Here is a 27,257-nt window from a genome sequence, read left to right as displayed (position 1 = left end):
GGAGGAGTGGGAACAAGGGGCTTGAGGTCAGGGTGGGAATTTCAAGAAAAGAGGCTGGCAGGGTTGGCAGGGACCAGGTGGTGGAGGGTCTTGAACCCACCTGAGGACCAAGGCGACATGAGAGGTTAGGGGGTGATGTGGGGGCTGGGGAGGCAGCAGGGGGCTTTACTGGCTTGGCCCCACTGCTCTCTCTCAGGTTGGCTGTGCCCTTTGCCTTTCCTATCTCCATTAGTCCATCTGTTTGACTACTTATCAACCCATACCTTCATTCACTCATTCCTTCTTTCAAAAAATCACTAGTGTCAATTTCACATGTCCACACCCGTGCCCCAGTCCTTCCCAGGCTACTGGGCGTATACTCTCATAGGTAGAGAGGCCCGAACACAGGACATGGGCTTCACTCCACTGTCCCACTCTTCAGGCTCATTGGTAGAGGGAAGATGGGGACACCTTGGGGGGGATGGGGACACTTTCCACGCTTTTCCTATCCGGAAGAGAAATTGCGTAGACTGTGAAGAACAACTGCCCCTCTAGCCGAAGATGGCCTTTGCCTGCCATGAGCCTGCGTCTTTGCTGGGGACCCTGGGAGCAGCGGTGGAGGGCAGGGTGTCTGGTGAGAGAGCAGTGGACGTGGGTGTGGGTGCATATTCTGGATCCAAGGGCAGGTCATTCCACCTGTTAGAGCCTTGGTTCCTTCATGGTTGAACAGGCTAACACACCTGCACCAGGAGGACTTCTGGGGAGTGGAGGAGGTTAACCAAGGTGACACATATGAAGTGCTGGGCCTGAAAACAGGCATGAGAAATGGTGGCGAGATGCCTGGAAGAGGGAGGGGCTCAGGTGAGGTGGCAAAGCTTCCAGAGGAGGCTGAAACCAGCAAGTCTGGGGCACTAACTCCTAACTATCTTGACTGCTCCTGGGAGAGGTCCTTCCCTTCGGGTATCAGGCAAAAGTGGCTGGGGACGAGGGAGACCTGTGTTTTTCTGGCCTGCTGCACATCCCTGGGGACTCCTTGGCAGTTCCTGCTTTTCCAGTCTGGGCTCAGACTCCCTGTCTGGCTCCTGGCGTGGCTTTGTCCCCAGGGCCCAGAACCCACTGTTGGCGAGGGGATGGGGGGCCTAAGTTGGGTCAGGGGCCTCTCACATTGCTAATTGGGTCTGGGACCTTCTGCTCTGGTGTTTGGACTCCTGGCCGCTCAGGGAGTGGGTCCTGGCAGGCTGCCAATGGGTAGTACCTAGACAGCTGTCCCCAACCCTGGGGCCCAGGGCCCAGCTGGCATCTTGGAGACTGGCTCCTGGGGCTGATGGCAGTTTCTGGCTCTTAGACGGCCCCGGGCAGGAGAGGTGCTGGTAGCCTCAGAGTCACATCCCAATCACACCTGGCACATAATAGGTGCTCTTTACACACCTGTGGTTAACTGACACCCCTTCCCCATCTCCAGGGTGCTGGGCTATAAGCTTCAGTGATTCCCTTGTTCATTCATTCAGTAAACATCCCTGAGCAGAGGTCTGGGCTAGGCTCTGGTTCAGGAGTTGAAGCATTGAAGCTGAAGGGCACACGGTGGCTCTGCCCCGGAGGAGCTCCCAGGCTCCTGGGGTGCACGTGTGTGTGTGTGTGTGTGTGTGTCTGTGTGTGTGTGTGCATGTGCATGATGTAAAGCAAATACTATAACATGGAAGGTCAGCGCTGTGTCACGGGAAGCCACGGGACAGTGGGCACGGGGAGGGGAGGGCGCAGCTCACGGGAAGGCAACAGGGTGAGCATTAGACCGTTGACAGGAGCACTGCTGCAGGAGGGGAGACTGGTGTGCCCCGCCACCTCAGGATGCTAGTGCGGCTCCTAGGGGCAGTTTCCCCAATTGTGCTCTTTGGGATGCGAACAGACATTGTGTTGGAAAAAAGAGGGCAGAGTCTTGCCCAGGGTCTCTGGCTGGCAGTGGGCAGGAGGCTGACCCAGGTTTGTGGGGTGCCAGAGGTTCCCCCCCCTCCGCCCCAGTGCACCAGCCCACCGGCCCAGCAGTGCTTCACCAACCACGCCCCTGGGGCAGCTCTGGGCCTGGGGGCAGGGAGAAGGGCTCTACCCCGTGTGATCCATGGCCCGCACCACTTGGGCCATGCCAAGGACAGGTCTTGAGGAGATGGTGGTATAGCTGCAGTGTTCCGAGACCTCGTCTATGGGCGGAGCTCTCACTAAATGCTTCTGGCAGCTTCTTTTAATCTTCTGGGGCTTTGGGTGCTGGGGTGACACGGTGCAAGTTGGATGATGAGACTCTGCCATCCCTAAGCAGCGTGGGCCGGCAGTTTGGTGCTCAGATGGTCTGTCTGTCCAGCCAGCGCAACCAGCAGGATTTCTCCTTGGTCAGAAGGATTTCTAGTGCATGTTCCTCTGGGTCCCTCAGATCCAGATTCGCAGGGAGTCCAGAGTTTTGGTGGGAGTGTAAAGTGGTACAATTCTTTTAGCAAGTTATTTAGCCACACGGAAGAGAAATCTGCCTCTGGGACTGGGTGAGGGTACGGGGCAGTGACAACCTCTCAGGGTCTCAGCTACTTCTATAAAATCGAGCTAATGATACCTACTCCCCCAGATTTCTTGTGAGATTAAAGGAAATGGTGTATGCAAAGTGCTTAGGCAGTTCTTGGCTAATGGTAGTTGTTAATCATTCCATTCCCTATGATGATATCAAATGAGAAAAGCTTTAAGGACAAGGGTATTTATTCTGGCATTTCATGTTAGTGAACACCTAGAAAAATCTACAAATCCAATATGAGGGGTGTGGGGAGGCGGACCACGCATGCACACAAAGCGGGATCCTGCCACAGTTGTGAACGGCAGGGGTTACGAGGACGTGCGGCAAGGCCACAAGTAGGAATATTGCAAGGAAACTTCAGCTCTGCAAATTATCTACAGGACAAACCCCGGAGGGGAACTTGCAGACATGCTAATAAGGAGTGAGGTTCAGAATGAACTTGTCTCTTTCCCCAAACTTCTGGATTATAAGGTTATTGGGTCATTTTTACAGACAAACGAAATTGTTTGAAAAGAGATTTTGTACAAATCTGGCCAGCCAGGTGAGCTGGGAAACGGCTTGTGGGCCCTTGGTGCCTGAATCTGGACCACTCCTACTTAGTACAATGAAACTTCAAATAACCAGCTCGCAGCCAGTCCGGACTCCCGCGAGGGTGTTGTGGGGCTCACCCGTTGGAGGGCACACAGAGGTTTGCAGTCCCGAGTTCAGGCTCTGCAGCTGGTGAGCCCTGGGTTGCGTCGCTGAGCTATCCTGACTGCCAGCCTCTTGGCCATTAAGGCTCAGAAGTCAGCCGCACCCCTTGGGGCTATTAAGGTTAAACAAGGTGGAGGCTGTCTGGCCACGTCCGTCTGTACCCTCCGCGACTCTGAGAGGGATACTGCCCGGCCCCCACTGGGGGGCACAACGGACAGGCAGCCCGGCAGAGAGGGGTGCCTGGGGACCAGCAGGTGACGCCCTGCCTTTGGCCTCCATCTGCATGCTGGGCATGATCCTGAGGGGTGGGCACAGCACTGCCTTCTAGAGTTTGCTGTCAGCTCCTGCTAAGCACTACATTCAATGGGAAATTCTCTTACGCCTGGCAGGCCGAGGGGAACAGAAGCTGGGGCCCGCCTGCCACACCCACTGTGGCTGAAATGACCGTTCACGGGTGGGAGATGGGAACCTCACCACGCCCCCTGCAACCACTGCTGTCCTCAGCACTCAGCTTAGGTTCGCAACAAAAAGGCTGGGTAGGACATAAGGGGTGGGGCCTGTGTCAGCAGACAGCTGATCCTACCTCAGACCATGGACTAGTTCTATCAGAAAGTCTCCCCCTGAGCCTCAGTTTCCCTGTTAGATGGGAAAGCCACCACCTACTCTTCACAGTCTCACAGGATGTTCCGTCAGTGTTGCTTGTCTTTCCTTCCCCAGGGAGAAACACTCAGGCACCAGGGGACGCTGTTTCTTTGCCAGGAAGAGGACCGAACAGCTCCAGTTCCCGACTTCGAGGAACCAGAGAAGAAGGGCAGCGTGTGGGGCAAGTCATCTTAGGACACAGGACCCAGAACCGTCTCTCCAGGCAAAGCCAAACTGACAAGGGACCCCTGTGAGCAGCAGAGTGTAGCTGAGAGAATGAAATCAGGCAGCCATCTGGAGGCCTGGCCCTGCCACCTTCTAACTGGGTGACCCAGGAACACTGGTCACATATATTTGCTGAGCCCAAGTTCCCATTCGGTGGAAGAAGAAAAAACACCAGCCGAAGAGGTCCTAGAACATAAGAGGTGCTCAACTGTACTTGCTGTTGGGTGGCCTCTGACCCACAGCCCGCGCTGCCTGACCCCTCCTGGCCTTAGCTCTCACCCTAGGGAATCCTCAGAGCATTCCATTAGCCCGTCCTGAATAATAATGCAAGTAGCTAGCACTTCTTGAGGAGAAATAGTCACTGAATATTAATTAGCTAGCGGTAGCTGAAAAACAGAAGGAATGTTTCCCCCAGAAACCTTTCTGAAGTATTCTTCCAGTTGTCATCGGATGGCTTTAAGGGGTGAGGACACCCACCTTTGATTCGGAAAGGCCATTTGACATAGGAGAAATTTCATTTTGGGAAAATGCAAGTCACCAAAGAGTCCAGCTTGGAGATTCTCTTTAAAGGTCTCCTCTTAAAAATCCCAAATCGCTCACACCTGGTAGGTTTTTGGAGCTATCTGCTGAATGAATGGATGCATGAATGGACAGACAGACATCATGTGGAAAGGAAGAGCTGGATCCGACGGAGGGGCCGGCCGCAGAGCTGGCAGCCGATGCTACTGGGCCTTGATGAATTCCAGACACTGAGCTGCTGCAGGAGGCCGTGGAGACTGTCTTATTGTTAATCAGCAACATCTTGCCGTCCACAAAGTTAATTATTTAATGTGCTATTTGGAAGTGAGAGTTGGGGCGAGAAGTCAGGAGGACGGAACCCTTCCCTCCACTTCAAAGATCTTGCATCTCTCTCTGCTGGCCAAACCCTCTAAGTTGCCAATGTACTTTGATATTCCCGGCGGAGACAAAGATCTGTGAATCCAGAAAATCCAGCCTAGATTAAAGGGCTAGGCACGGAGTCCATGTGCCCCACACGGAACCAACCCGCAACAAAGGCCCATTAGGATCTGGCTCCTGCCTGCCGGCTTGTCTTCTTGTGTCTCGCAGCACAATGCTGACAGATTGGTGGAGCTGGTTTCTTTCCCCCCCAGAACAATATTTTATGAGGAGTCTGTTTTATTAAAATATTTTCCGCTGGATGCTTCCTGTGTTTCAAGAACTTGGTCTTGCCAGCTGGAGCTGATGACAGTTGAGAAAAACACATCCAAGTGCTGTTGTGACATGGCATTTGGAAATGGAGGAGCACAATGGGGGTGGGGGGGTGGGGGGTGGGGAGGCAGCATGGGAAGAGATGCAGGAAAATACCCCAGTTGCACCAGAAATGTCACTGGTATTATGGGAAAACAGCGCCCCCCCCATTAAAAAATGTGAACAGAAACTCTTGGAATAATATTCCCAAATGTGCTTCTTGATCACCTGGAGGGCCAGAGCTGCTGTGAGCTCTGGCCAGAGAAGTTCTCATTTGTTTCCGATCGCGGCCAGTTTGCCAACCCACTAAACTAGCTCCCACGGTCCCACTGTTTGTTCCAACCCCAAATGTCTCATGAAAAGGCATCTAAAACAGGGCATATTGCGAAAAGAAATGAAAAGTAATATGGGCCCAGTTCTACTAACACCCAGGAGGCCGGGAGTACCAGACACTGGCTCTTTGGCATGTACCGAAGAGGCCTCCCCTATCACGGGGCTGGGAGAGCAACGGCATAAATAAACGTAATTAGGAATTCCGACCTCTAATCGGTGACCTGAACACAGCATGGGAACTGTTTTTCAGTAAAACGTGGAGTGTTGCTCATCTGGCGTGCTCTTGGGTTTGCATTTCAGTATCCACAGGCCCCACCCACACAGTGTCTAAAAGATTTAGCCCAGTTTTAAAGACATGGTTTTAAAGAAAAGTAACTAATTTCATCCTTCCCTAAAGAGAAATCTTTAGGGTCTGAGGAACTCTGAAGCTATACGGCATTTTCTCCACAAGGGGGCAATCATAATCCATGCCAGTCACGGCCAGGGAACTATTCCTTAATATTCCCACCGTCCTATTGTGCAGAGGCTAAGTTATGCCTACAACCAACTTCAGGAGTCCTCTCTTCCAAATTTTGCATAATCAAGCATCTTTCAAGATGTGTGTGTGCAAACACACACACACGTGCGCACGCACGCACACACACACACACAAACACACACACACACACACACTGTTCCCACAGCTTTCTGGGCAGGGTGTAAGCAGGCCTAGGTAGGCTGGTTCTATAACAACACAGTGGTCTCAAGCAGCACCAGACTGTAAACCAGAGAATCCTAGAAGAGCTGAAGTATACTGCAACCCAGGTTAGGCTACAGCTTGACATTTCAGAATTGTTTCTTCTTTCTGGCTCCTTTCCTGGCTAGGGCCTGCCACTTCCCTTAGCTTCTTTCCCTGACAACTTTCCTGAAAGTAGAGCAGACAGGAGGAGCATTCCTCTCTTCACCCAAGGGACTTCAGGGTCCCCGGGGCAACTGTTTTGGTTCCGCTAACAAACCCCAGACTGAGACGGTTTCGTGTACTTTTTCAAAGCATCATAGGAAGCCAGTGTGTAGCTGCGGAGTTGTCTGGGCAGAGCCCCAGGGCTCTGGGCCTTGGGGACAAAGGGCAGCACTCCAGACGGTTCTGGACTGGGGGCTGTGTGCAGCTCTAAGCCTCACGCCACTTGGGCAGCTCCATCTCCAGGCACCGCCTGTCCACCTGCCTCATTATTTACCTCCTCTATCCAGCATCTATCCTGCACATGATCCTGAGCCAGGCCCTGTGCTAGCTTCTGGGCAGAACACCCAGTGCCCGCCCGCAGAGCTCTGGGCCTGAGGGGAGGTGCAAAGCCAAGCCCTAATAAAATGACTGCTGTGGCACAGGGGAGCAAAGGTACTGGTGGGGGTGCGGCGGTGGATAAGGACAGTTCTGGGTACAAATCCAAGCTCTAGAGCCCTGGAGCACCCCAGGCTTAGGAGAGTGGTCGCCCCTTGCTAAAGAGATCACCTCCTCAACCAGGTTCCTAGCTCTCCCCTGCTGACCCAGGCCTGAAACCTTCTTCTGAGCCTCTTTGAGTACACTTTGGGTGTCACCACTCAAAACCCAGTCCAGAGGCCTGGCTCCTCCTGCGGGCGTGATAACTGCTAGAAAAAGCCGACATGGAAGATCAAGCCCAACTCCCTGACTGACCTCTTTGTTTAAACACCCACTCAGGGCTCCAGGGAGCCTTCAAAGGCCAGAGCTGCAGCACGGACCCCACAAAGGCCTAGACCCCTGGGCTCTGGGAGACAGAGGGGAGGGGAGCAATGGGGTACTCACTGCTCAGGGCTGGAGATAGAAGTCCTCCGGCCTTCCACCGTGATGTTGCTCTTCGGTCTCTTCACGACGTGCGGACGGGGAGGGCGCACCTAGAACGGGCACAGGGGAAAGGCCCCAAGGAGTGAGTTAGAAAAGCCATACAAGGACATTTTGCAGATCTAGATAAGCAGCCCCCAAATAAACGTTGAGGCATTTGCACAGTACACGCTACAAAACCTCTGCTTCTTGTGAGAACATTGCCACTAAATTTGCAGCAGATCCATGAATTGGACTTCCGTGGCCTACTCAAATAGGAAAGGTTCTTCCGAAGAGCTTGGTTTCCTCGTCTGCAATAGGGGGCAGCTCCACCTGCCTCCTTGAGGGGCTGCCGTGGGACTTCAACAAGACACTGTCCGTACAGGACCCAGAAACACAAAGGCCCTCATTTATAAGTCCCCACTCGCCTTCTTCTAGAACCCTGAAACTGGTCTGGTAGGACAAAAAGGTTTCACTTGGATTTTATGTCTAGGGTACATGTGTTTATTGCATTCTTTTTACAACTCAATCATAGGATGCTAATTTTCCTCTCTGAGTAGGAGGGGGGAATAAAGCAAATGATAGCATTACAGAGTGCCAATAAAAATCCTCTTTCTGTTCCCCAGGCCATCTCTGGGCAGTCCTCCCGAGCAGGGCTCAGCCTGGACCCCGCACGCCCCACGGAGCTCCTGCATTCATGAGGGCCCGGCTTGAGGCTGGGCGGTGGGTGTGTTTCACAGTGAAGTACACAGTTTCCTAATCCATAGCTGGCCTGCAGCAACAAGATGGGGTTTTTGTAGGTGCCCTTGGAAGGATCCTCATCTGGTCCAGTCAACATTACATGACTTTAAATTTGGCTCCGTCATCTCTGAGCATATCCAATGCTAGAGAGGGACTGGAGAGAGCTAAACCAAGAAAGTCTGTCTGTGACTTTTGTTGCCAATAAAAATTCTTGGACATCCCAGTGCAGGGGGTTTGCTCTCACTCTGCAGATGAGGGGCCAAGGTAGATGAAATGCCACAATCGCTGAAGTTCTCAGATAAGACAGGGAAGGAGAGCACACACATGCTCCATTCACTGCCTGCCCTCTTCCCTGAGCCCCCTGGGTCCCCCAGCAATTTGTGGGCGACACAGCATAATGGCTGGAGAACACAGATTACAGAAGTTGGCTGCACGAAAGACAAGTCTTTGCAGAGTCTCATCAAACTCTCAGGTCTCTGCATGTCTCATCTAACTGAAGTTTTTCTTGTGGAGTGGCCAGTCTGATCTCGGCCTTGTTTGGCAAATCAGAGATGTGGTAACCGCCAAATGCATTCCACCAAACTTGGGGTCTTCTTCCACGGGGTTCCTCTGAACGAAGATCCAAGGAGATGGTGCGGGGAAAGCGCCAGCAAGGAGTGTGCCACACACGGGGGCTTCTCTGTGACCTTACCAATAACAAAAAGGAGACGGGGATGGGGCATCTCTGAATGAGAAGACGCCATCTAAGATGACCTGACTCTTGCCTAGCATCCTGCTCAGTGCTGCCTGGGGTGCCGGTGGTCACCCAGCAAGACTTTCAGGAACAAATGGATGCGGCTGCTTGGAATCTAAGAAGTGCATAAGAATGTTGCTGTTAGTATCAGTGTCGTTAGAACAGGGCCTGCTACAACGCAGACATCCAGTCACCGCTGCTGAATGAATGGATGGCTAGATCCCCCACCCATTCAAACCCTGACCCGCTTTCCCTGACCACAGCCAGACTCCTCTCCCTCTCGCTGCTGCTCAACAGGATCACCGGGTTGGAATGCTCCCCCCAGACTTCTCACCCCAAAGGCGGATGTGGGGTGTGCAGTGTGGAGTGACGGAGCCATTCTGCCCTGCCCCGGAGGTCCCTGGGTGGGGGTTTCGGGAAAGATCAGATATGAAGGCCCGCCAGCCGGTCCTTGCACACAGCTGCTTCTCGCTACCATAAAGGCGGGAGAGGAATGTGAACTTGTGGCTGAAATGGGGGGATTAAGTTTGTGGCAACTTCAACTGAACTTGCAACGTGGTGAAACATGGGGAAAAAGAACAACAGAGCTAATTAGACGAGCTGAGCTGTCAGAGTGCCGCCGAATGGCTCAGCGCCAACAAACAAAAGGAATGGGTTGGCAATCAGCAGGATCGATGGAGAAGACTGCTTCATTAGGGATGATAAAACAGACAGAGCAGGGAGAAGGGGGTGGGGGAGGGGAGCAGGGAGGCAGGGAGGCGGGGGAGAGAGAGGAAGGCACAACAGACCCAGAGACAGTCAGTCACCTGCACAGCTCAGACCCACCCAGAGTCTCACACACCTGACTGGTGTGGACAAAGCCAGACACACAATTACACTCACAGCCAGCCATCCAGAGACATGCACAGAGGCCCCGAGGCGCTGACATTCACACTGTCTCACAAATACACATTCACAGAAGCACGCACAGGAGTTGAAGGTGCATGCACGAAGCACACACGTGTGCACACACACACACGGCCACAACCAGGCACCGACACACATGGACAAAATGGTTTAATGAAGCCCGAATCACAAGACGGCGCCGACAACTGGCCCGTCATATTTCAGCGATCACATCCGTCTTTCGGGGGTGCTGAGGAGGGCTGGGGGACTGGGGAGGGGGGAAGAAACCGCATGCACACACAACACACACAACGGCGACTGGCCCCGCCAGTGCTGGGATCCCAGCAGCGCCAGGGGAGAAAATGCTAAACAGGGATTTTGAGCTCTGTTCAAGGGGGACTTGTGGGGAAAGTTGGGAAACCAGCCAATTCCCCACTGGATTTAAAACCTGAGAAATCTAAGTCGGCAGGGTTAAATGTGTATTGAATACAAAAGCACCGAGTACATTTGATTTTAATGGTGAGCAAGAAATAATAAATACAGAGCTTATAAAGCGCTTCCCATGCGGCCGACCACAACCTGCCTCTCCCCTGCATGCCCCAACCCACTCCCCTTGGTCCACCAGACACTGGCAAGGCTTTCTTCTGCTCTTTCCCTTTTCTTCTTTTTAAAAAGAAAATCTAAATCCTCTGGTAACATCTGAACTCCAGCCACAGGTGCCAGGCTACAAAGCTCCTTCCAGAAAGGCTGAATGGCTATCCCCCATGTTCCTGCCACCCTGGGCGAACGGCCCCACTCCTGCCCAGACGTTTGCAGCTAAGTACCCGATAAAGCCCGGCTGGGGGCCAGAAGCTCCTGACATGAGCGCTGGTCAGGCCATTCTTTTCAAGGCCCTCAAGGGGTTCCATACCCCACGTCTCCCAGGTTCACCCCTAGTGGACAGTGGTGCTCACTGGAAAGGCTTATATGAGTGCATGCAGAGTGAACAGACTGGGGCACAGGGTACTGCTGGGCCCAGAAAGCACAAGCCTTCTAAGACTCCCAGTTTAGTTCCACAGTGACCCTGCTTGGCAGAAGGCATTTGGGGTGACAGAAGTGGGGTATACGAGCCCACTTCATGCCAGGACTATGCTAGGCACTATACACACAAGACTTCACTTCTCTCACCAGGCAAGTGTTGCTAAACCCATTTTACAGATGATGAAACTAAGATTCAGAGAAATTAAATGTCTTGCCCAAAGTCATACAGCCAGGAATTGCCAACCTGTGATTCAAATCAGGGCAGGCCTCTCTCACTTCCAAGCCCAGAACTGGTTCTGCTAGGCACCCTGCCTCGTTAGCCTCCATGTACCATAACTCGGGGCCGGTACAGCCCCAAGTACCAGGCTAGTTGCCTCCTGTGCCGGCTCAGGGCTGTTCTCTGGGCTATGTGTGCCTTCCCAAGTACTGAGCTGCCAGTGGGTGTGCCTGGGCCTCCCCCAGTCTGCACAAGTCCCCACACAGGTGAGACAGCAGGGAGTCCACGGGAGCGGTCTCCAATACCTGTCCTGCCCCAGATCATGCTTTGCAAGAGAGTCCCTGCCTGCCTTGGGTCCTAAGTCTCTGCAGGAAATTCTGAGAGCAACCCTCTGGATGGATGGCTTAGGGGGAAGCAGGCCTGGCCTGCAAGGCCAGCCTGGCCTCTTATCTCTGCAGTCTAGGGTGCAAGCTGGGGAAACAGCTTCTGCCTCGCCCGGGTTGGTGTAGGGACAAATGAGACCATAATGATACAGTGCCTGTCACAGTCTTAGGCGCAGAAGAAGTGCCCAGTAAATAAATGTTAATTCTCTTCACCTCTGTATCCTTGCGAAGCCCCCAACAGTGCCCTAGAGATTCCATAAGAAGCCAAGCTGGCTGTTGCTAATTATTATTTTTATTATTTTTTAAAAAGCCAAAGTTCTTTTAAATTATTATTTTTAAAAGATTTTATTTATTTTGAGAGAGAGAGAGAGAGAGCATGTGCATGCATGCATGAGTGGGGGAGGGGCAGAGGGAGAGAGAGAATCTCAAGCAAACTCCCCACGGAGCAGGGAGCCAGATGTGGGGCTCGATCTCATCACCCTGAGATCATGACCTGAACTGAAATCAAGAGTCGGACGCTTAACCAACTGAGCCACCCAGGCGCCCTACCCCACCCTTTAAAAATTTTATTTAGTTTGAGAGAGAAATTATTTTTTTTAGAGAGAGGGAGGGAGGGAGGGAATGGGGAAGGGCAGAGGGAGAGGGAGAGAGCGAATCTAAAGCAGGCTCCATGCCCAGCACAGAGCCTTATGCGGGGCTCAATCTCACAACCCTGAGGTGATAACCAGAGCTGAAATCAAGAGTTGGACGCTTAACCAACTGAGCCACCCAGGCGCCCGACTGCCCCAGTATTTTATACTACGATGGACTCCATGGAAATACAAGTGGAGAGTCCCAGGAGCTCGGTATGTGGGAAAGACCACAGGCTCTTGAGTCCGGTGAACCCTATCTGCACTTGAGGCACTTGGGTTAAGTTACCAAGCATCAGTTTTCTCATCTCTAAAATGGGTGGAGCCGATGTCTACTTCATAGAATTACTGTGAAGCTCAGCTGGAATAACTTGCTTACTATAAAAAATCCTGGGCAAACAATAGTCACTAAGAAACCGAGTCATTCCTTAGAAGTTGTAAGGCTTAAAAACCCATCAAGAAGAGTAAGAACCACTGCTGTGGGCCAGACACCGAGCTCTACAAGGTCATCTCTGTTCACTCTGTCAAAGCCTCTGTGGATGAGGGCACGTTAGGGAGAGGGAAGACGTGTCCAGGGGAGAGAGAGGCGAAGCTCAGAGCTTTAGTACTTGCCCACAAGTCACACAGCCTGGGTCCCCGAGCTTAGCTCTGCCTACCCCCCAAACCATCATGCTAATGCCTCGTCCTGAAGCTCCCACTAAATCACATGTGGTTGGACCCAGAAGGGGCTTCCTGTCCTGCAAAGTAGCTTCTTTTTGCTGTTTGTGCCTTCCTTCCAATGACAGTGAGCCGAAACATTCCAGCCAGCCCCTCTGTAGCCATGCTGATCGGGTTTGGGCTAATCGTGGTTTGACTGGGTTCAGGAGGGATCCATCCATCACACGTGGCTGGAACTGCAGACTCACGACTGCTGTAGATGAAGGTATCTAAATCCCCGCCAACCTCCGCCCCTGCCCTCTAACTCCCACACAGGGGAGGGGAGGGAAGGGAAGGAACACAGAGCCACAGAATTTTCCAACATCCACGTAGAGAGCAGCCACCCAAGCGAGGCTGGGCGTGTGCACCGAGGATTAAAAACAGACACGGTTGGGCCTGGCCACCTGCACTCCTTGGCTGCCACGTGTCATGGGATGGATGTGGACATGTGCATTTGTAAGGGGGAGGGTGGGGGCTGGGACGTGGGTTTGCGGGAACTCTGGTCGCAGCTGGCTGGGAACCTGACCCCTTTCGCTGGGCTGCAGGAGCGGTGGCTGCTTTGAATGAGACAGAGCAACTCTTCTCTTGGTAAACAGCCCTCACCAAATGGTCCTGGCAAGTTTCCCACTTTAAAGGATCCTGTTACAGTGGTTATGCCTCGGCATGGCCGAAGTCTGAGCTTCCAAGGAAAATGGGGCCCCACACCCCATATTTTCCCATGGCATTTGTCTTGAAAAACCTCAGATGGGTCTTTCTGCCTCGCCCACCCCATTCCTAGGTGTTGGGGGGTTTGTCGCATGTCGTCCTGCTTTTCCGCCCTGACTTGGCACCTCACTGGGGAGGGTGGGGCTCTAGGTGAGACTGGTCTCCACCCGAGGCAGCTCAAGATTCTTTGGGCGTGGCCTCTGACCCCGCAAAAGGGACATCAACTGCATTTCCAAACCCCACTCTGGCGGGAACGAGACCCCTGCTGCCAGACTTCTGCTTCCTTTGTGAGGAAGAGGCGGTTGGAGCCCGACTTTAAAGCTCTTTGGCTAGACTGGGACTCAGAACCTAGGAGACGTGCTCAAATGATGCACACAAGGCAAACACACCACACAGTGGCTCGTGGCTACCTACGGCTCTGACCCGCAAGTTGCCAAACGGGCTCAGGAAAAAGGAGAGAGAAGCCCAGAAAATGCAAGTTCGGGTTCATGCCAGGCAGAGAGGGAAGCTGAAAAACCCAATTCCCGGTTTGGTTTTGCAAGGCAGCTGAGTTCAAACTCCCGAGGTTTAGTCAGGCGGGGAGAATGGCTCAGGCAGGGTTAGGCGGGAGGGCGGAACCAGCGGCTACTCACGGGCCTCGAGCGCTGTATCTTGGGGGGCGGCGGGCGTGTGGGAGGACGGAGTCTTTGTGGCTGCATTAAAGCGAAACTTAACACATCAGTACACATGGAGATGGTTTGATGCATTTGCACACAGGGCACACGAGAGAGGGAGCATCCAGTTACCCAAGCCAGACCCCGAGGAACATCCTCGATGCCTCCCGCTCTCTCTCACCCCCATGTCAACTGGTCACCGGGTCCTGCCCGTGCATTTCTGAGGCCTGGATCACTGTAATCATTTCCCAGCAGGGTTCCCGTCTGGATCTCCTCCAGCCATTCTCCACACAGGCCAGCGGAAACTTCTAAAATGCAACGTGACCCCGTTGCACCCAAGCCTCGAGACCTCTGCTGTCCTCCCTGCCTCCTCGGGTGACAAGGCTCTGGGCTGGCATTCCAAGTCCTCTCGGACCCGGGCTCTGTTGGACCCCACAAAGACCCCTCCCAAACTTCATCTTTGCTCACCTGGGCAGACCCTCAAATGGCCCTGGGCTCTCATGCCTTGTTTCCTGCCTGCCCCTCAGGGTGGAATGACTTACCCCATCCCAACCTGCCTGGTAAATGTCTACTTGTCATTCAAGATAGGAGGTCAGATGCCGCCTTCGATGCTCCCACTGCCCCGTGCCCCCAGCTACGTGGGACTTATCACCCAGTGTCTCCCTCCCACCAGCCCCCTGCACTATCTTTCAAATGTTCATTTCCTTGAGGGACTCATCCTTATTCCTCAGGAAAAAAAATATTTGCAAAATAAATGTCTGATGAACAAATAAAATTGTACCAAACACTTGGCTTTTGAAATTAGGATTTGAATAAAAACCAAGAGAGCACAGGCTTCTCGGCTCTATCCTCCAACCCTTTATTTTGAAAGTCAAGCTTTGTCCTTTCAACCATCTGCCCGTGTAGATGCCCTGACAGGTGTGGGAGATGGACAGGCAGAGTAAGGAAAGTAAGTACGCACGCGAGACCAAGATCACGGACCCTCCGCAAACCCCTCGAGGCTTCCGGGTGGTTCCTCCCCATTCAGCCACGCAGTTCACAAAGGTATGTTATTATTTGACAAAGTCTAGCCCTGTACTGCCTACTTCAGCAGCAACGGCCACATGTGGTGAGTCTGAATTAAGATGTGCTCTAAGCATAAAATACACACTGGATTTCAGAGACTTAGTTTGAAACAAGTATGTAAAACATCTCAATAATTTTTTTATATTGGTTATATGCTGGAATAAAAATATTTTGGCCATTTGGTTAAATATTATTAATTACATGTATCTTTTTACTTTTTTAATGTAGCTACTAAAAGATTTTGAATTTCACGTGTGACTTGCATTGTGCCTCCTGCTGTTTCTCTCGGAGAGTGCTTTAGAGCCTCACTGGGTTGGAGTGATTCTTCAGATACCAGACCTGCCTTGGGACTCACTCTCTGTACCCAACTCCTGGAGAGTAGGGGCCAGGTCTCGGGCGTCCCTGGACCCCTGCTGCCCAGCACAGCGCCAGTGGGAGAGTGGGCGGAGGGACTCGGTAGGGGACTGGGGTCCCTCACAGCACATCCAGAGCATGTCTGGAGGGAGGTACACTGTGGCCCCCAGGTCCTGTGCTGTTAGCTGGCAGTGTGGGTCACACCATGCTCACAGACCTGTCTTCAGTTGGAGGCCACCTCTGGGTGGGGATGCCACCCAGCGAGATGAGCATGGCAACCCACTAAGCCCTAGTTCTTCCACCCCCGTTTACAGGAAAAGTATGGGGAAAAGGGGATGGAGCCCCTCAGCTCACACTGCTCAGCAGGGGAAAGTAAAAGGACAGGGAGAGGGGCGCCGCCTGCACGGTGCATAGTCTGCTGCCTTATCCATACCCCCCCCACCCCACCGTCACATGACCCCCCACTTCACAGCGGCTCTGCTGCTGGGCGACCCGTTCTCCAGCCCACAGTCCTCACGGCTCATTGCCTCTGACCGAGCTATTGCCACCCCTGCTGGTGGGGGTAGCAGAGCGCTCCGGGGGCGGCCCCTGGGGTCAGACAGTCTTGGACTGAACCCCCAGCACCCCCCTACCCTTTGGGTTTCTGTAGGCCCATGATTTAATCATCTGAGCCCCCCGTTCCTCATCTGCAAATGCAGGTAATGGCCCCACCCACGCAAGGGGGCTGTCAGGAAGATTCAGAGAGACCATGTTGGCCATGATCTTCCCAGAGGGCCATCAGTAGACGTTAGCAACTATGACTGTTAGCAGGCTCCCCCCACTCCGGCCTCTCCCCTCCCCATCCAACTCCACGCTTGCTCCAGAGGGCACTTAAAAACAGTACACGCGGGCGCCTGGGTGGCTCAGCTGGTTAAGCGACTGCCTTCGGCTCAGGTCGTGATCCCGGGGTCCTGGGATCGAGTCCCACATCAGGCTCCCGGCTCAGCGGGGAGCCTGCTTCTCCCTCTGACCTTCTCCCCTCTCATGCTGTTTCTCTCTCTCTCTCTCTCTAACAAATAAATAAAATCTTTAAAAAAACAAAAAACAATACACGCCCAGTCGTGTCGCTCGCCAGCTTCAATCATCTCAGCGGAAGGCCAGCGCGTCCCAGTGCATCTCAGCAGACGCATTGTATGAAGGAAGAAAAGGGGGTTCCCCAGCCAGACGAGTCTGGGAAATGCTGTCTGCTGCCTTGCTCCTTCTGGAGATTCACAATGCCAGTTGGCAAAGGCTGCCAAGTCTCGCAACAAAAAACCCACCTTAAACAGGCAAAACCCTATTAACTTTTCTTCTTCTATGTCCTATTTCTCCAATTTATTTGAACCCAGACTCACTTTCCCTATACTAGCCGTTAATAGCCCCTGGAAAATGCCACCCGAAGGGTTCAAAGCCCTCCAGACACTGGGCCCCACCCACAGACCTCTGCCATCTCATCTCTGGTGCTTCCCCCCATTTCCCCGGGGCCCCAGCACCCCCATCCGACCCAGCTCTCCCTCCAGCTCCCCCCAGGGCTTCATGTGTTCTTGTGTTTCCATGCTGGTCTCTTCGCCTGAAATACCCTTCCATTTCCTTTTGTCTCACCCTGGGTGCCTCTTATTTGTCCTTTGGTGTCTGGCTCAAGCACCACCTCCCCCAGGAGGCCCTCCCTGCCCTTCCCTGCCCATGTGTATTCACAGCACACAGGCTGTCATTCTTAGCCTCTTCATCTCATCTCTCTGTTTATCCTGGGGCCAGCATAGTACTGGTACATAATAGATGCTCAGCAAATGATTTTGGGCTTTAACTTCCTGGAACATGTAGAGACTCAAAAAAAAGTTAGTTCTCCAGATTTTGTAATTAACTCATTTTCCTTTGACTGTCCCCAGGAAGTGCTGGTTCTTCTGCAACTGACTTTGTAAATGGTGGGAAAAAAGTAGATTCTTGATCACACCCGACCTAGGAGCGAGCAGAGTAAGTCGGGGAATTTAAAGACACTATGAAAGGGTAATGTGGTCCGTCTGTTAGGGCCCCACCGCTGGGGTATACAGCACTTCCCACAGGGCCAGGCGCCAGTGGACACAGGCTGGAGAGAGCCTAGTACCCTGGGGACAACTAGAAGAGGCCACAGGGGTGACTGGTGGCGACCTGGGTGGGAAGAGAGAGCGAAGAGAGAAGCCAGGGAAGGATGCACACATCATTTTCCAGAACATGGCCCCAGGGCTTGGAAGCTGAGTCGGGGACTAACTGGAAGCGGGGCCTGGGGAGGCTGTGGATCTGGCCAGGACACACTGGAAATCTTCTAGGTGAGACAGGAGCACCACCCGCGCCCCCCTACTCCCTGAGGGTGCAGACCTACTCTCACTCTTCTCTGCACCTCAGCCCACAGTCCAGGGCCGGTGCCAGCTCGCCCAGCTCTTCCCATGGCCCTAGTGGCAAGGAGCACATCCATCTGTGGGCGAGGAAGCAGACCCCAGAGAGGTAAAGTGACCCACTCACAGCTCCCAGCTGGTAATGGGGAGTGCTGGGAGCGGGTCCCCGGCCGCAGCTGTGGAGCCAGTGCTCTTCCCGTCGCTGCAGTAGGTGGAGGCAAACCCAGCAGAGCCGTAAATCAGGGGAAGCAGAGAATTGAGATCACGTTGTATGCGATCCCCAATTCCCTGGATCAAAATGTGGCTACACGGACTGCTGTTTCTTAAGTGAGTTCAAAAGGCTGAGCCTTTGGCAATCTTTTGCTAAGAAGAGTTCTGTTCAACAATTCATCTGGCACTTCCTGAGCTGGGCAGGGGCCGGGGCGGGGGAATGGTGGCACTGGAGGTTTTGAAACCCAACACATGCACCTGTTTTCCTGAAGGTCATGTCCAATTGTGGAAGCAGATTCATTCCCACAGAGTGGAAAGATTCCTCCTACATGTGTTTATGGAACAACTGCTTGGAGCCAGGGCCCACAGATTCAGAAAAAAAGATAAAGTTTTTGTCCTTAAGAAATGTATGGTCGGGTGGCATTTGACCTACATCATGGAAAAAAAAATCTTTCCTAGAGTACAAAGAGTCCTTGGCTAATTAGTAATTTGGGCTAAAACCCCCAGAAATATACTTTGGGTTAGAAAGATGTCGGTTTATGTCTCGGCTCCGTCGTTTTCTAGTTGAGTCCAATATACCAGCTCTGCCACTCGGGTGAGTTATTTAAACCTAAGTCCCAGTTCACTCTTGTGTAAAACGGAAATAGCTCCTCAGTCACAAGCACCAGTGTGAGGCTGCTGCAGGGGTACAATTATGGCTGGGGGCTCTGGCCCACAGCCCCTGACGATGAATGGGACCAGCCAATCCTCTGTTCCCCCGCTGGATTCACAAGCCTTCTCAGAGAAGTCCTGTGGATGTGAAGACCTTGGTTTTCCAAGCAAGTGTGTTGTCAGCAAGGCACTGGTGAAGGTGACTGGATTTTAGTAATAATCTCTCTTTATTTATGTGTTTTCCTGTCAAAGTATTTCTGCTTCTCTTCTTTCCTTTGAGCCTCACATCCCCTAGAGAGGCAAGTTAAAGGAGGATTATGTCCCTGCTATAGTGGGGCAGAAAACAGGAGGCCCAGAGAAGTTAAGGGACTAGTACGAGGTCACACAGCTAGTGGCAGGAACTAAAACAAGCAGGTATTCTTAGTATACTGTACTATCCTTGTGAACCCAAGTTTCGAAAGTCATCTGGAATCCTTTCTGATATGGTTTTTCTAATCCATCTGAAGTTAGAATCTGTTGTTAGAGATCTGTGTCTAAGAGAAAAGGCTTGTGAGAGAGTGACTCACATCCTCCCCTTCCATATTTGAGCAGCTCTTTCCAGGGCCTTCCAAAGAAGATACGATTCATTTGTTCATTCATTTAACAAACGGTGGCATATACGCTGCACATCTGTGAGCAAGATATGGTCCTGTCCTCCAAGGGCTCCCTCTCTGATCGAAGGGGTTACAACGCAAGGGGGGATAGAGGGTTGTGGAGGTCTGTGGAGGTAGAGGAGGACGTTCTTACTGGATGGGCATGGTAGGGAGTTCCACTGCACGGTACAAGGGAGCCATGGTGGCCCAACATGATTAGAGCAAGGATGAATATGAGGATAAGGCAGGCCAGGACCCTGGATGGGCTGGTGGGGGAGGGGGTCACATAATGGGGCCTTGAATATCAGGCTAAGAAACGTGGCTTTTCTCTTGAGAGCAGCTGGGAGCGATTTAGGCAGAGAGGGACACATCAGAGGCCCTGGTGTCCTTGGTCTTAGAAGACGGATGGGAGGAGATGGGTGGGCTTCTAAGGACAGACAGTCCCCCCAACCACAGGGCCCTGCCCAGGCCTCCATGTTGTGAATTCACCACCCCTGGCCACCTGAGTACGACAAGATATAAACGTGAGAGGGTAAGCCCGGAAATATGATTGACACCGAAGTCCCAAAGAGGAGAGGAACTCTTTGGCCTCTGCCTGGCCCTTGGCATGTGCAACAGTCAACCATGTGGGCCAGGTGAGTATGCTCATTGGATATGAAACCCGCATTTAGGAGGACAGCATCTGATTTGCAGTTAATTTCTTGATGCTGCAAAACATATTGTTTCCAAAAGGTCAGGAGGGGAAGCTGTGTTGGAATATCAACTTAATTACCTGGGCAGCATGGATGAGCGGGTGCCCTGCACTGGGCTCTGGGGTAGAAAATGCTTGACTGACGGCATGGACCTGGGGCAGAGAGTGCAGTGTGTGTGAGGAGGGGTGGGGGGAGGTTCGCCTACACAGAGCGCAGAGCCAAAGCACCTGCTGCCCGCGTGGTCTGGCGCCTTGCTAGCCAGGAGAATCCTCTGGACGGGAATGAGGGCCATTACCCCATTTCACAGATGAGGGAAGGCAAAGACTTGCCCAGGGTCATGTACAGCAGTGGATAAGAGGCCTTTGGAAGAGGGTCAAAGAGCTCTTCTCGAGTTAACTGTGGGCTGGGGCAGGGGTCCTGTGATGTAAGTGGGAGGGGCTGACTGTTTAGGAAGCGAAGCATGGATTTACTCAGTCCCCATGGAGGACACACTGTGGATCATCCCTTCAAGGTCACCAACAGCATCCCCATTTGGCTTCTGGGAAAGTAGGTGCAGGGAGCGGGTGGAGGAATAGGTGCTACCCAAGGCCACACAGAAGGTGAAATGTCAAAGTCAGTGGGGAGACAGGCCAGATGCCAACCAGAGCCTGGTTGCAAGGGGAAGGAGGTAGAAGAACATACATGCCTGAGGCCATAGGGACCAGCCAGGTTTGCTGAAGGCAGAAGGCTATGCATGCAAAGTTGGGGTGGGGAGGCAACCTGCCTAGGGAGCCAGCCAGGGCCCCTGCACTTCCCCTTTCCGAGGGCTGGAGAAGGCAGATGTGCCTGATGGCAGCTGGACACATGAGAGCTGGCCTCTGAGGCTGGCCCCTAAACCGGGGCGGCGGGGGGGTGCGCGGTCTCAGGTCCTGTGTCTGAATGGTGCTGAGTAGTCTCTTTCCCATCAGACTCTGTCTAGGTCACAAGGAGGAGGCCCGGGGGTCCTCAAAGGGGAGGCTGGACAGATGCCTGGGATTTCTCTGTCCTAGGGGTGTGACCCAAACAGATACGCTGCCAGGAAGAGAGAAGGAGAAAGAGAAAATTCACAATTAAACTCTGTCACTGTTTAACAAACAAGGAGTTCGCCTGGTTAATTTTCCTGGCCAGTAGCCACATCAGTGCTCTGACCTATGCATGAAACAGCCCGGGTTGGGAGAGCAAGGCAAAGCTTTCCGTGGCTTTACAAAGGGCTTCTGGGCTGAGAGCAGAGCTCCTCTACTCCTTGGGACTGGAAAGACGCTATTATGCAAGATATGGAAATAAAAGAGGGCTCCTTTTGATATGCCTCCAAAAAGGAGTGTACTGAAGCTATATTTGTGTGGAGTGTCTCCTTTGAAATGCCCAACCAGCTCTCTCAGGCACAGCTCCTACCTGTCCCCCAGCTCCTGTCATTACCTGCAATCTTCTCGTCCACCCTTGAGAGAGCTGGTCCTGCTTGTTGGGAAGATCAAATGCCTGCCTCGGCTTCAGAGTTTCAGTGAGGACGGCTGGAGAGGCCAGCCACTGGGGTCCTGTGGTGCTTGCTCTGGGCGGGCAGTGCGGGGCAGGGCCCGGGGCCCCTAGACAGGATCCTGGAATCTTCGGGCCCTGGGCACCCGCAGAGGTAACTCTAAGCTCCAGGCTATAATCTTGGAGGGACGCTTCTTGCAAGGTGGCTGAAGAAGTTTCCAACCTGCCCATACCAGGTGACAAGGAGGTGCTTCTTCATGCGAAAGGGGGGCTGGGGCGGGGTGGTGGTGGTGTCTCATCTTGAAGCACCCTGGATGGGCCACTGTTACTCCGAATCTCCCAGTCAGTCCTAAAACTCTGGATAGAGGCTCTGTCATGATCCCCATTCTCTAGACGGGGAAACGGAAATCTCTTGCTGAACTTCGCACGACATAGTTAGGAAGCTGGTGGTGCTGGTCTTCAGTCTGTGTCTGTCGGGCTCCAGAGGAAGGTCTCAACGTGCCCTGTGACTCACTGTCCAGAGGCACCATCTGTGAGGGGGCATTCAAGACCGACGGTGGCCCTCCGAGAAAAGCCACAGCACCTGCCACTGGGTCTGTCAGCTGTCGTCTCTGGAGAGGGCATGCTTAGGATTCGGTCTCCTCAACAAGTCACCTGGCAAGGCCATTCTCTCAGGCTGGTCCTAGGCACTTTCTCCGCAGTGAGTGAGCGCAGAGCTGAAAGACATCTCAGCCTGGTCCTGAAGAGCGGTGCGTTCCTCCCTGATGCTGACAGGAGTAGTATTTTGTAGTGGTGCTGGTTAATTTGTAGTGGCATTTGCGGTTTGAAGCCTTGTCAAGATCCCTGATTACTTCCCGTGCAAGGAGCTTGGCTGATGGGGAAGTTCACATGCTGAACAAAAGCGGCGAGGCAGCTGTGAGGAAGGCTGTGAGGGGGCCGGGTGACCCCAGCCGCTTGGGGGACAGAGGCGGGGGGGGGGAGGGAGGAGGGCCAGAAGTGGGGCGGGGGAGGGGAGCCTTTTGTTTTTAGTCAGGTGCAGCTGCTCGGGTTGAATAGGTGGCATCCCACTGGCGGCCGGAGGTCGGGCACCAGATGCAGCCGCTGGCTGGGCAGGGAGCTCTGCTGACACAGGCCATTCTCTGCCCAGCAGAAGTTGCTGCCTGCACAGCAGCCGTCGGAGGCGCTACCCAGGGTGCCTGGGTGACCCTCCCAGGAGGTGGGGGATAGGAGGAAAGGCTTCCAGAAGTTGGGAGAGAAAAGGCCCTCAGATTCCAGCATGGGCTACTGTTTTTTGGCATTTGGTATGTATCAGGTCCCATGCTAGGAGCTCTACACGTAAGGTCTCTAATGACCTCAACAACCCTGCAGAGAAGGTAAAATCCCCGTTTGGCAGATGAAGAAACTGAGGCTACATGGCTCAGTGACTCACCCAGGCCAGGCCTCACAGCTAACAGGTGGCAGAACCAGGATCTAAGCCCCACTACATCTGACCCCAAAGAAGCCCACATTCCTTCCATCACACCCGATGCACAACACACAGCAGAAGGAAGGTGCTGAAACGTATCCCCTCAAGACTGACGGTGCTCCCCTCTCCCTGGGGAGTTCTCTCCCAACATCCTTTGACCTTTTTATCCTGCTATGTCTGTTCTGACCACACAGGAGGGTCCATCTTTGCCACCACCTGCATTTCACCAGGCCTGTGTCCTGACTCGGTGAGGGTTTGCTCAGTGCATTTAAGGGCCGGGGCCAGCTCAGCAAAACCGAGGCTAATTTATCATCTCCAGAACGATGTCCACCCCATGCAGTACACCACTAGCAAATTAAAATAAAAATCTTCTGATTTCACGTGGTACAGATGGGACTGCACAGCAGCCTCTGGATAGAAAGTCTGATGTCACAACAGCCTCCACACTGCTCTCCCTGCTGCCACTGTCTCTCCGCCCCCTTGCCCCCCCATCCACCTGCAGCCTGGGAAGCCGGTCACAGCCCCACACACTGCCCTTGGCAGCCTAGCCAAGGCCAGCCCTGCCCCCACCAGCCCCCATGACCCACCCACCACAAGCGGCTCTTTCTGGCTGGCCTGATACAGACCCTGCCCTGTCCCGCAAGCGCTCCCGCTCTTCGCGATCACGTGCTCGTCCTGTGGGCCCTTCTCAAGCTCGCCTACCTGGTGGGTCTGCCCATGCCTCAGGTCCCTCCCTTCCCTGGAAGCCATGTTTCTTGTTTCTCTTCCTGGCTTGACAGAGTGGGGCTTCTTTCTTCTGTCCCTCCCCTAATGACAGTGGGCCCCTCAAAGGGGGTGCTGTGTCTAGTTCACACCTGGACCCCTGGCTCTGGGCACAAGGCCTGCACATGGTAAGTGCAAAGTACCTGCTTGCCCAAGGCCATGGAACTGGCAACCAAATGATCAGGGAGGCCATCGCCCAGCATTTGACGGACCGAGACCAACCAGTCATTGTCCCTGGACGCCAGTCACTCAGTCCGTAAGGCTGGCAACATTTCTGGCATGCTTTTGATCAGGAAAAAACTCCCCACCTAGAGGTATCCTGGCCCAACAGGTTGAGCCCCAGGGCCATCCCCAAAAGCAGGAGACTTTCTGAGTGGAATGCCAAAGTGGGAAGCAATAGGAAGCTTAGATGTAAAACATCCCCAAATTTCCCCAGTGTGTCTGTTAAAGAAAGACAGTCAAGTTCACTCGACAGAGGGGTTTTTTTTCTTCCCTTGTAACAAATGGATGGAGAACCGGGTTTTAAAATTCCTGGACCCTGGAATACATTTCTATCTGTGTCAAAGTCTACCCCTCCACCGCCTCAGCAGAGTTTAAAATCCTAGCTAATAGGTTAACAACTGTTTTTCTTCAGCTTCAAATGAAGAATATCAGAAGGCTGGGGGAATATGCAGCTCTCCAATTTGTACGGACTGCACACAGCTCCCCGCAATGTGTGTTTGACAGGACTGACATTTTGTACCGCTGTGAGATGGGAAAACGTGTGACATTTTTATTCATGGTGGCGTACGCCCTTGTAATGATCAGCTCTGGTCGATGTGCTTACCGCGGCAGCCCCAGAGCCCTCGGAGAACAAACAGGAACCCAAGGTGCCAGCATTCCGACTGCCTTATTAAACACCGCCAGGGTCCTAACGAAGACCAACTGCTGGAAAATCTCACTGTCAAATCCTCAAGGACATTGTCAGCACACAGCTAACTGCATATATTTTTCATTTAAAATACTGAAATCCAGCATTGTGCCATTACGAGCAAGGGGAGGGGCGCCCACTCCCGTGGTCATTCTGTCAGCTGCTTCTTCGGAACTGCAAATGCTAAAGCCAGATGCCCAGTGGGGTTCACGGCTCAGAAAGGGGCAGCAGAGACAGGGACCGCCTTTCTGAAAACCCAGCCCTACCTTCAGGGCGAAAGGCTGAGAGTTACAGGCCTCTGGTGAGAGTCACCTGGAAAGTCAACTCACGGATTCTCTTCATAAGCCAAAGCAAATTTGCATGATTTGAAAATCCATTCCCCGCTCCCCAGCCCCCAGCCAGCCATCTTCCTGGAGGTGCACCCCATTACAGCCTGCAACTTGGTGCTAATCAGCCTTCTGTTTGGCGGCAGACCTTAAGACATCTGTAGGAACACACGGCCGCGGTAGGCTTCAAACCCTGGCAGGAAAGCTGTGTGTCAGGATGCCCACCTGCAATCTCACCACTTGCTTCAATTCAGAGGCCTCGAGGTCAGCGGGCAGGAGGACCCCCTCCCTTCAGCAGTCATTTCTAATGCTGATGCGCACTGATGGATGGGAGCCAATCACGTGGCCAACCCTCAGAGCCTTTCGGGTTGTTACGCTGGGTGATTTGGTTATGGCTGCATACACTAACGTACAGATATATTTATTTTGTAAATATGTATTATTTATACAGTGCCTCTATTTCCATACTCCAGCCCTGATGCACCAAGACACGCTCTGCTATTTATTTATGGGGTCCTTGTCGCAACAGGCCTAACAAGACGTCTGTGTGTGGTTCTTGCAGGTTTGCAACAAACTGTAAGTGGTTGGCTAAACAACTGGATGCTCTCCATCCATCATGGGCAGAGGCTTGCATTTTAAGGGGCTGCCCATAAAGTTGGTTTAGCATAATACTGTACATCATCCGTGGTGGAGATGACCTGGGACACGGGAGAGCTGGCAACCCAGAGAGCAGAAGCCTTAACACTCCACACTCTGGGATGGCGGAGAGGTTGGAAGAAGCTATGGGTACCCTGGTTCCACGACTCAGAGAAAGTAGAAAAAGGAAGGGGGTTGGTAGACAGCCTTGGGGCAAAAGCAGGACAGAGAGGGTGGAGGTCACTGTACCCTATTTCCTCCAAGCTGGCCATTCTGTCCCTCAGCAAGACCTTTCACCCTGGGCTACAGAGGGGGATGGCCACTGGCCCTGCACACCCCAACAGGCGCTCCCGTTGTCATGGGCTGTGCCTCAAACCTCACTGGAGCATGTTGGCTGGAGGAAGAGAAATGCAGCCTGTGTCCAGTCCTCTATCATTCTAAGGGAGAATGCCAACAGCTCCCACGGAGAGGATCCAGCAGATCACCAAGTTCTGTCTGTCTCCCAGGTCTCTCTCAAATCTTTCCCTCCTCTTCACCCCCATAATGGGGTCCCCAGTCAGACTCCCACTAGCTCCTGACTGCGAGTTAGCAGCCTCCCCGCTTCACTTATCTGCCCCTTCCTATGGTGGCCCAGCGCCAATCTTCCCAGATGCCATTCCCTCAGATACAACCCTCACTGGCTCCTTGACACCCACGAGATAGATTTCAAGTTCCCCAAGACCTGGGCACTGCCTGTCTCTGCAGTTTGGCTCCCAGCCTGCGCCAGTTGCCTCCTGGCCTCTTGCTTCCCCACACCAGCCCCACCCTTCTCTGAAGAGCCAGCTTCTCCTGTCCTTTACGTGTGTCACTCTCTTTACCTGGAATACCCTCCTCCTCTGGCTCCACCTAATATACAACTTACCTTTCAAGATCCAGCAGAAATGTCACCTCCTCTGAGAAGCCTGCCCTGGTTCCCCCAGACATCCTAGGGCCCCTCTCCAGCCAGTATACTTGTGTCCATTAGCATTTCTCTTTCTGTACGGTCTGCTGACTATCTCTCCCAGACAATGAGTGCCATGAAGGCAGGACGGCATCTTAGTCCTCTGTGACCCCAGGGCCTTGGGCAGGGCTTGGCAGCTGACATGCCTCGTTATATGTTGAATAAGTGAAGGAAGGAATTAAAGAGGGCATAAAAGAAACACTCAAGAGTTCTGCCTGGCAAAAAACTTCAGGATTTTTAGTCACAGAGATAGGGGGGCAGCAGGGGAAGAATTCTTAGCTGGTCATCATGGCTTGGGAGAATGAAAGTGCCTGGTAGACAGCCCTGGGACAGAAGCTTCCCTCCCGCATCCCTCGCCCCACTCCCCCCCACCCCCCCACCAATCTGCAGACAGAACAATCCCCTGGTTAGCACACCTGGAGAGTCCCTGTCTCCTGGCTTCTGGGGACTACTTTATCCCACCTGGCCTCTCAAGGCACCATCTTGCCAAGTTCCAACCTACTGTCCGTCTGCAAACATTTACTATCTACTCTCTGGGAAGTGCAAACTGGGATCCA

At 53.2% G+C, this 27,257-nt stretch overlaps 1 protein-coding gene across 10 annotated transcripts in view; it reads right to left on the bottom strand.

Annotated features, from left to right (window-relative positions):
• DENND1A (DENN domain containing 1A) overlaps positions 1 to 27,257 on the bottom strand; it is a 497,276-nt gene that overhangs the window by 12,751 nt on the left and 457,268 nt on the right. For 9 of the 10 annotated variants that reach the window (XM_025888027.2, XM_025888028.2, XM_073905764.1 and 6 more), the window contains one exon: positions 7,467 to 7,555. In XM_025888027.2, the coding sequence (XP_025743812.1) occupies positions 7,467 to 7,555 (89 nt within the window). Of the gene's footprint in view, positions 1 to 8; positions 5,327 to 7,466; positions 7,556 to 27,257 lie in introns of those variants that run through there. The other variant, XM_025888030.2, reaches the window with a different exon arrangement.

Source organism: Callorhinus ursinus, unplaced genomic scaffold (assembly GCF_003265705.2).
Source record: "Callorhinus ursinus isolate GAN/ISIS: 27379988/994484 unplaced genomic scaffold, GSC_fseal_2.0 scaffold24, whole genome shotgun sequence".
In the NCBI taxonomy this organism is placed as follows: domain Eukaryota; kingdom Metazoa; phylum Chordata; class Mammalia; order Carnivora; family Otariidae; genus Callorhinus; species Callorhinus ursinus.
The sequence above is the reverse complement of the archived record's forward strand: the minus strand, read 5'-3'. Positions and strand labels throughout refer to the sequence as shown.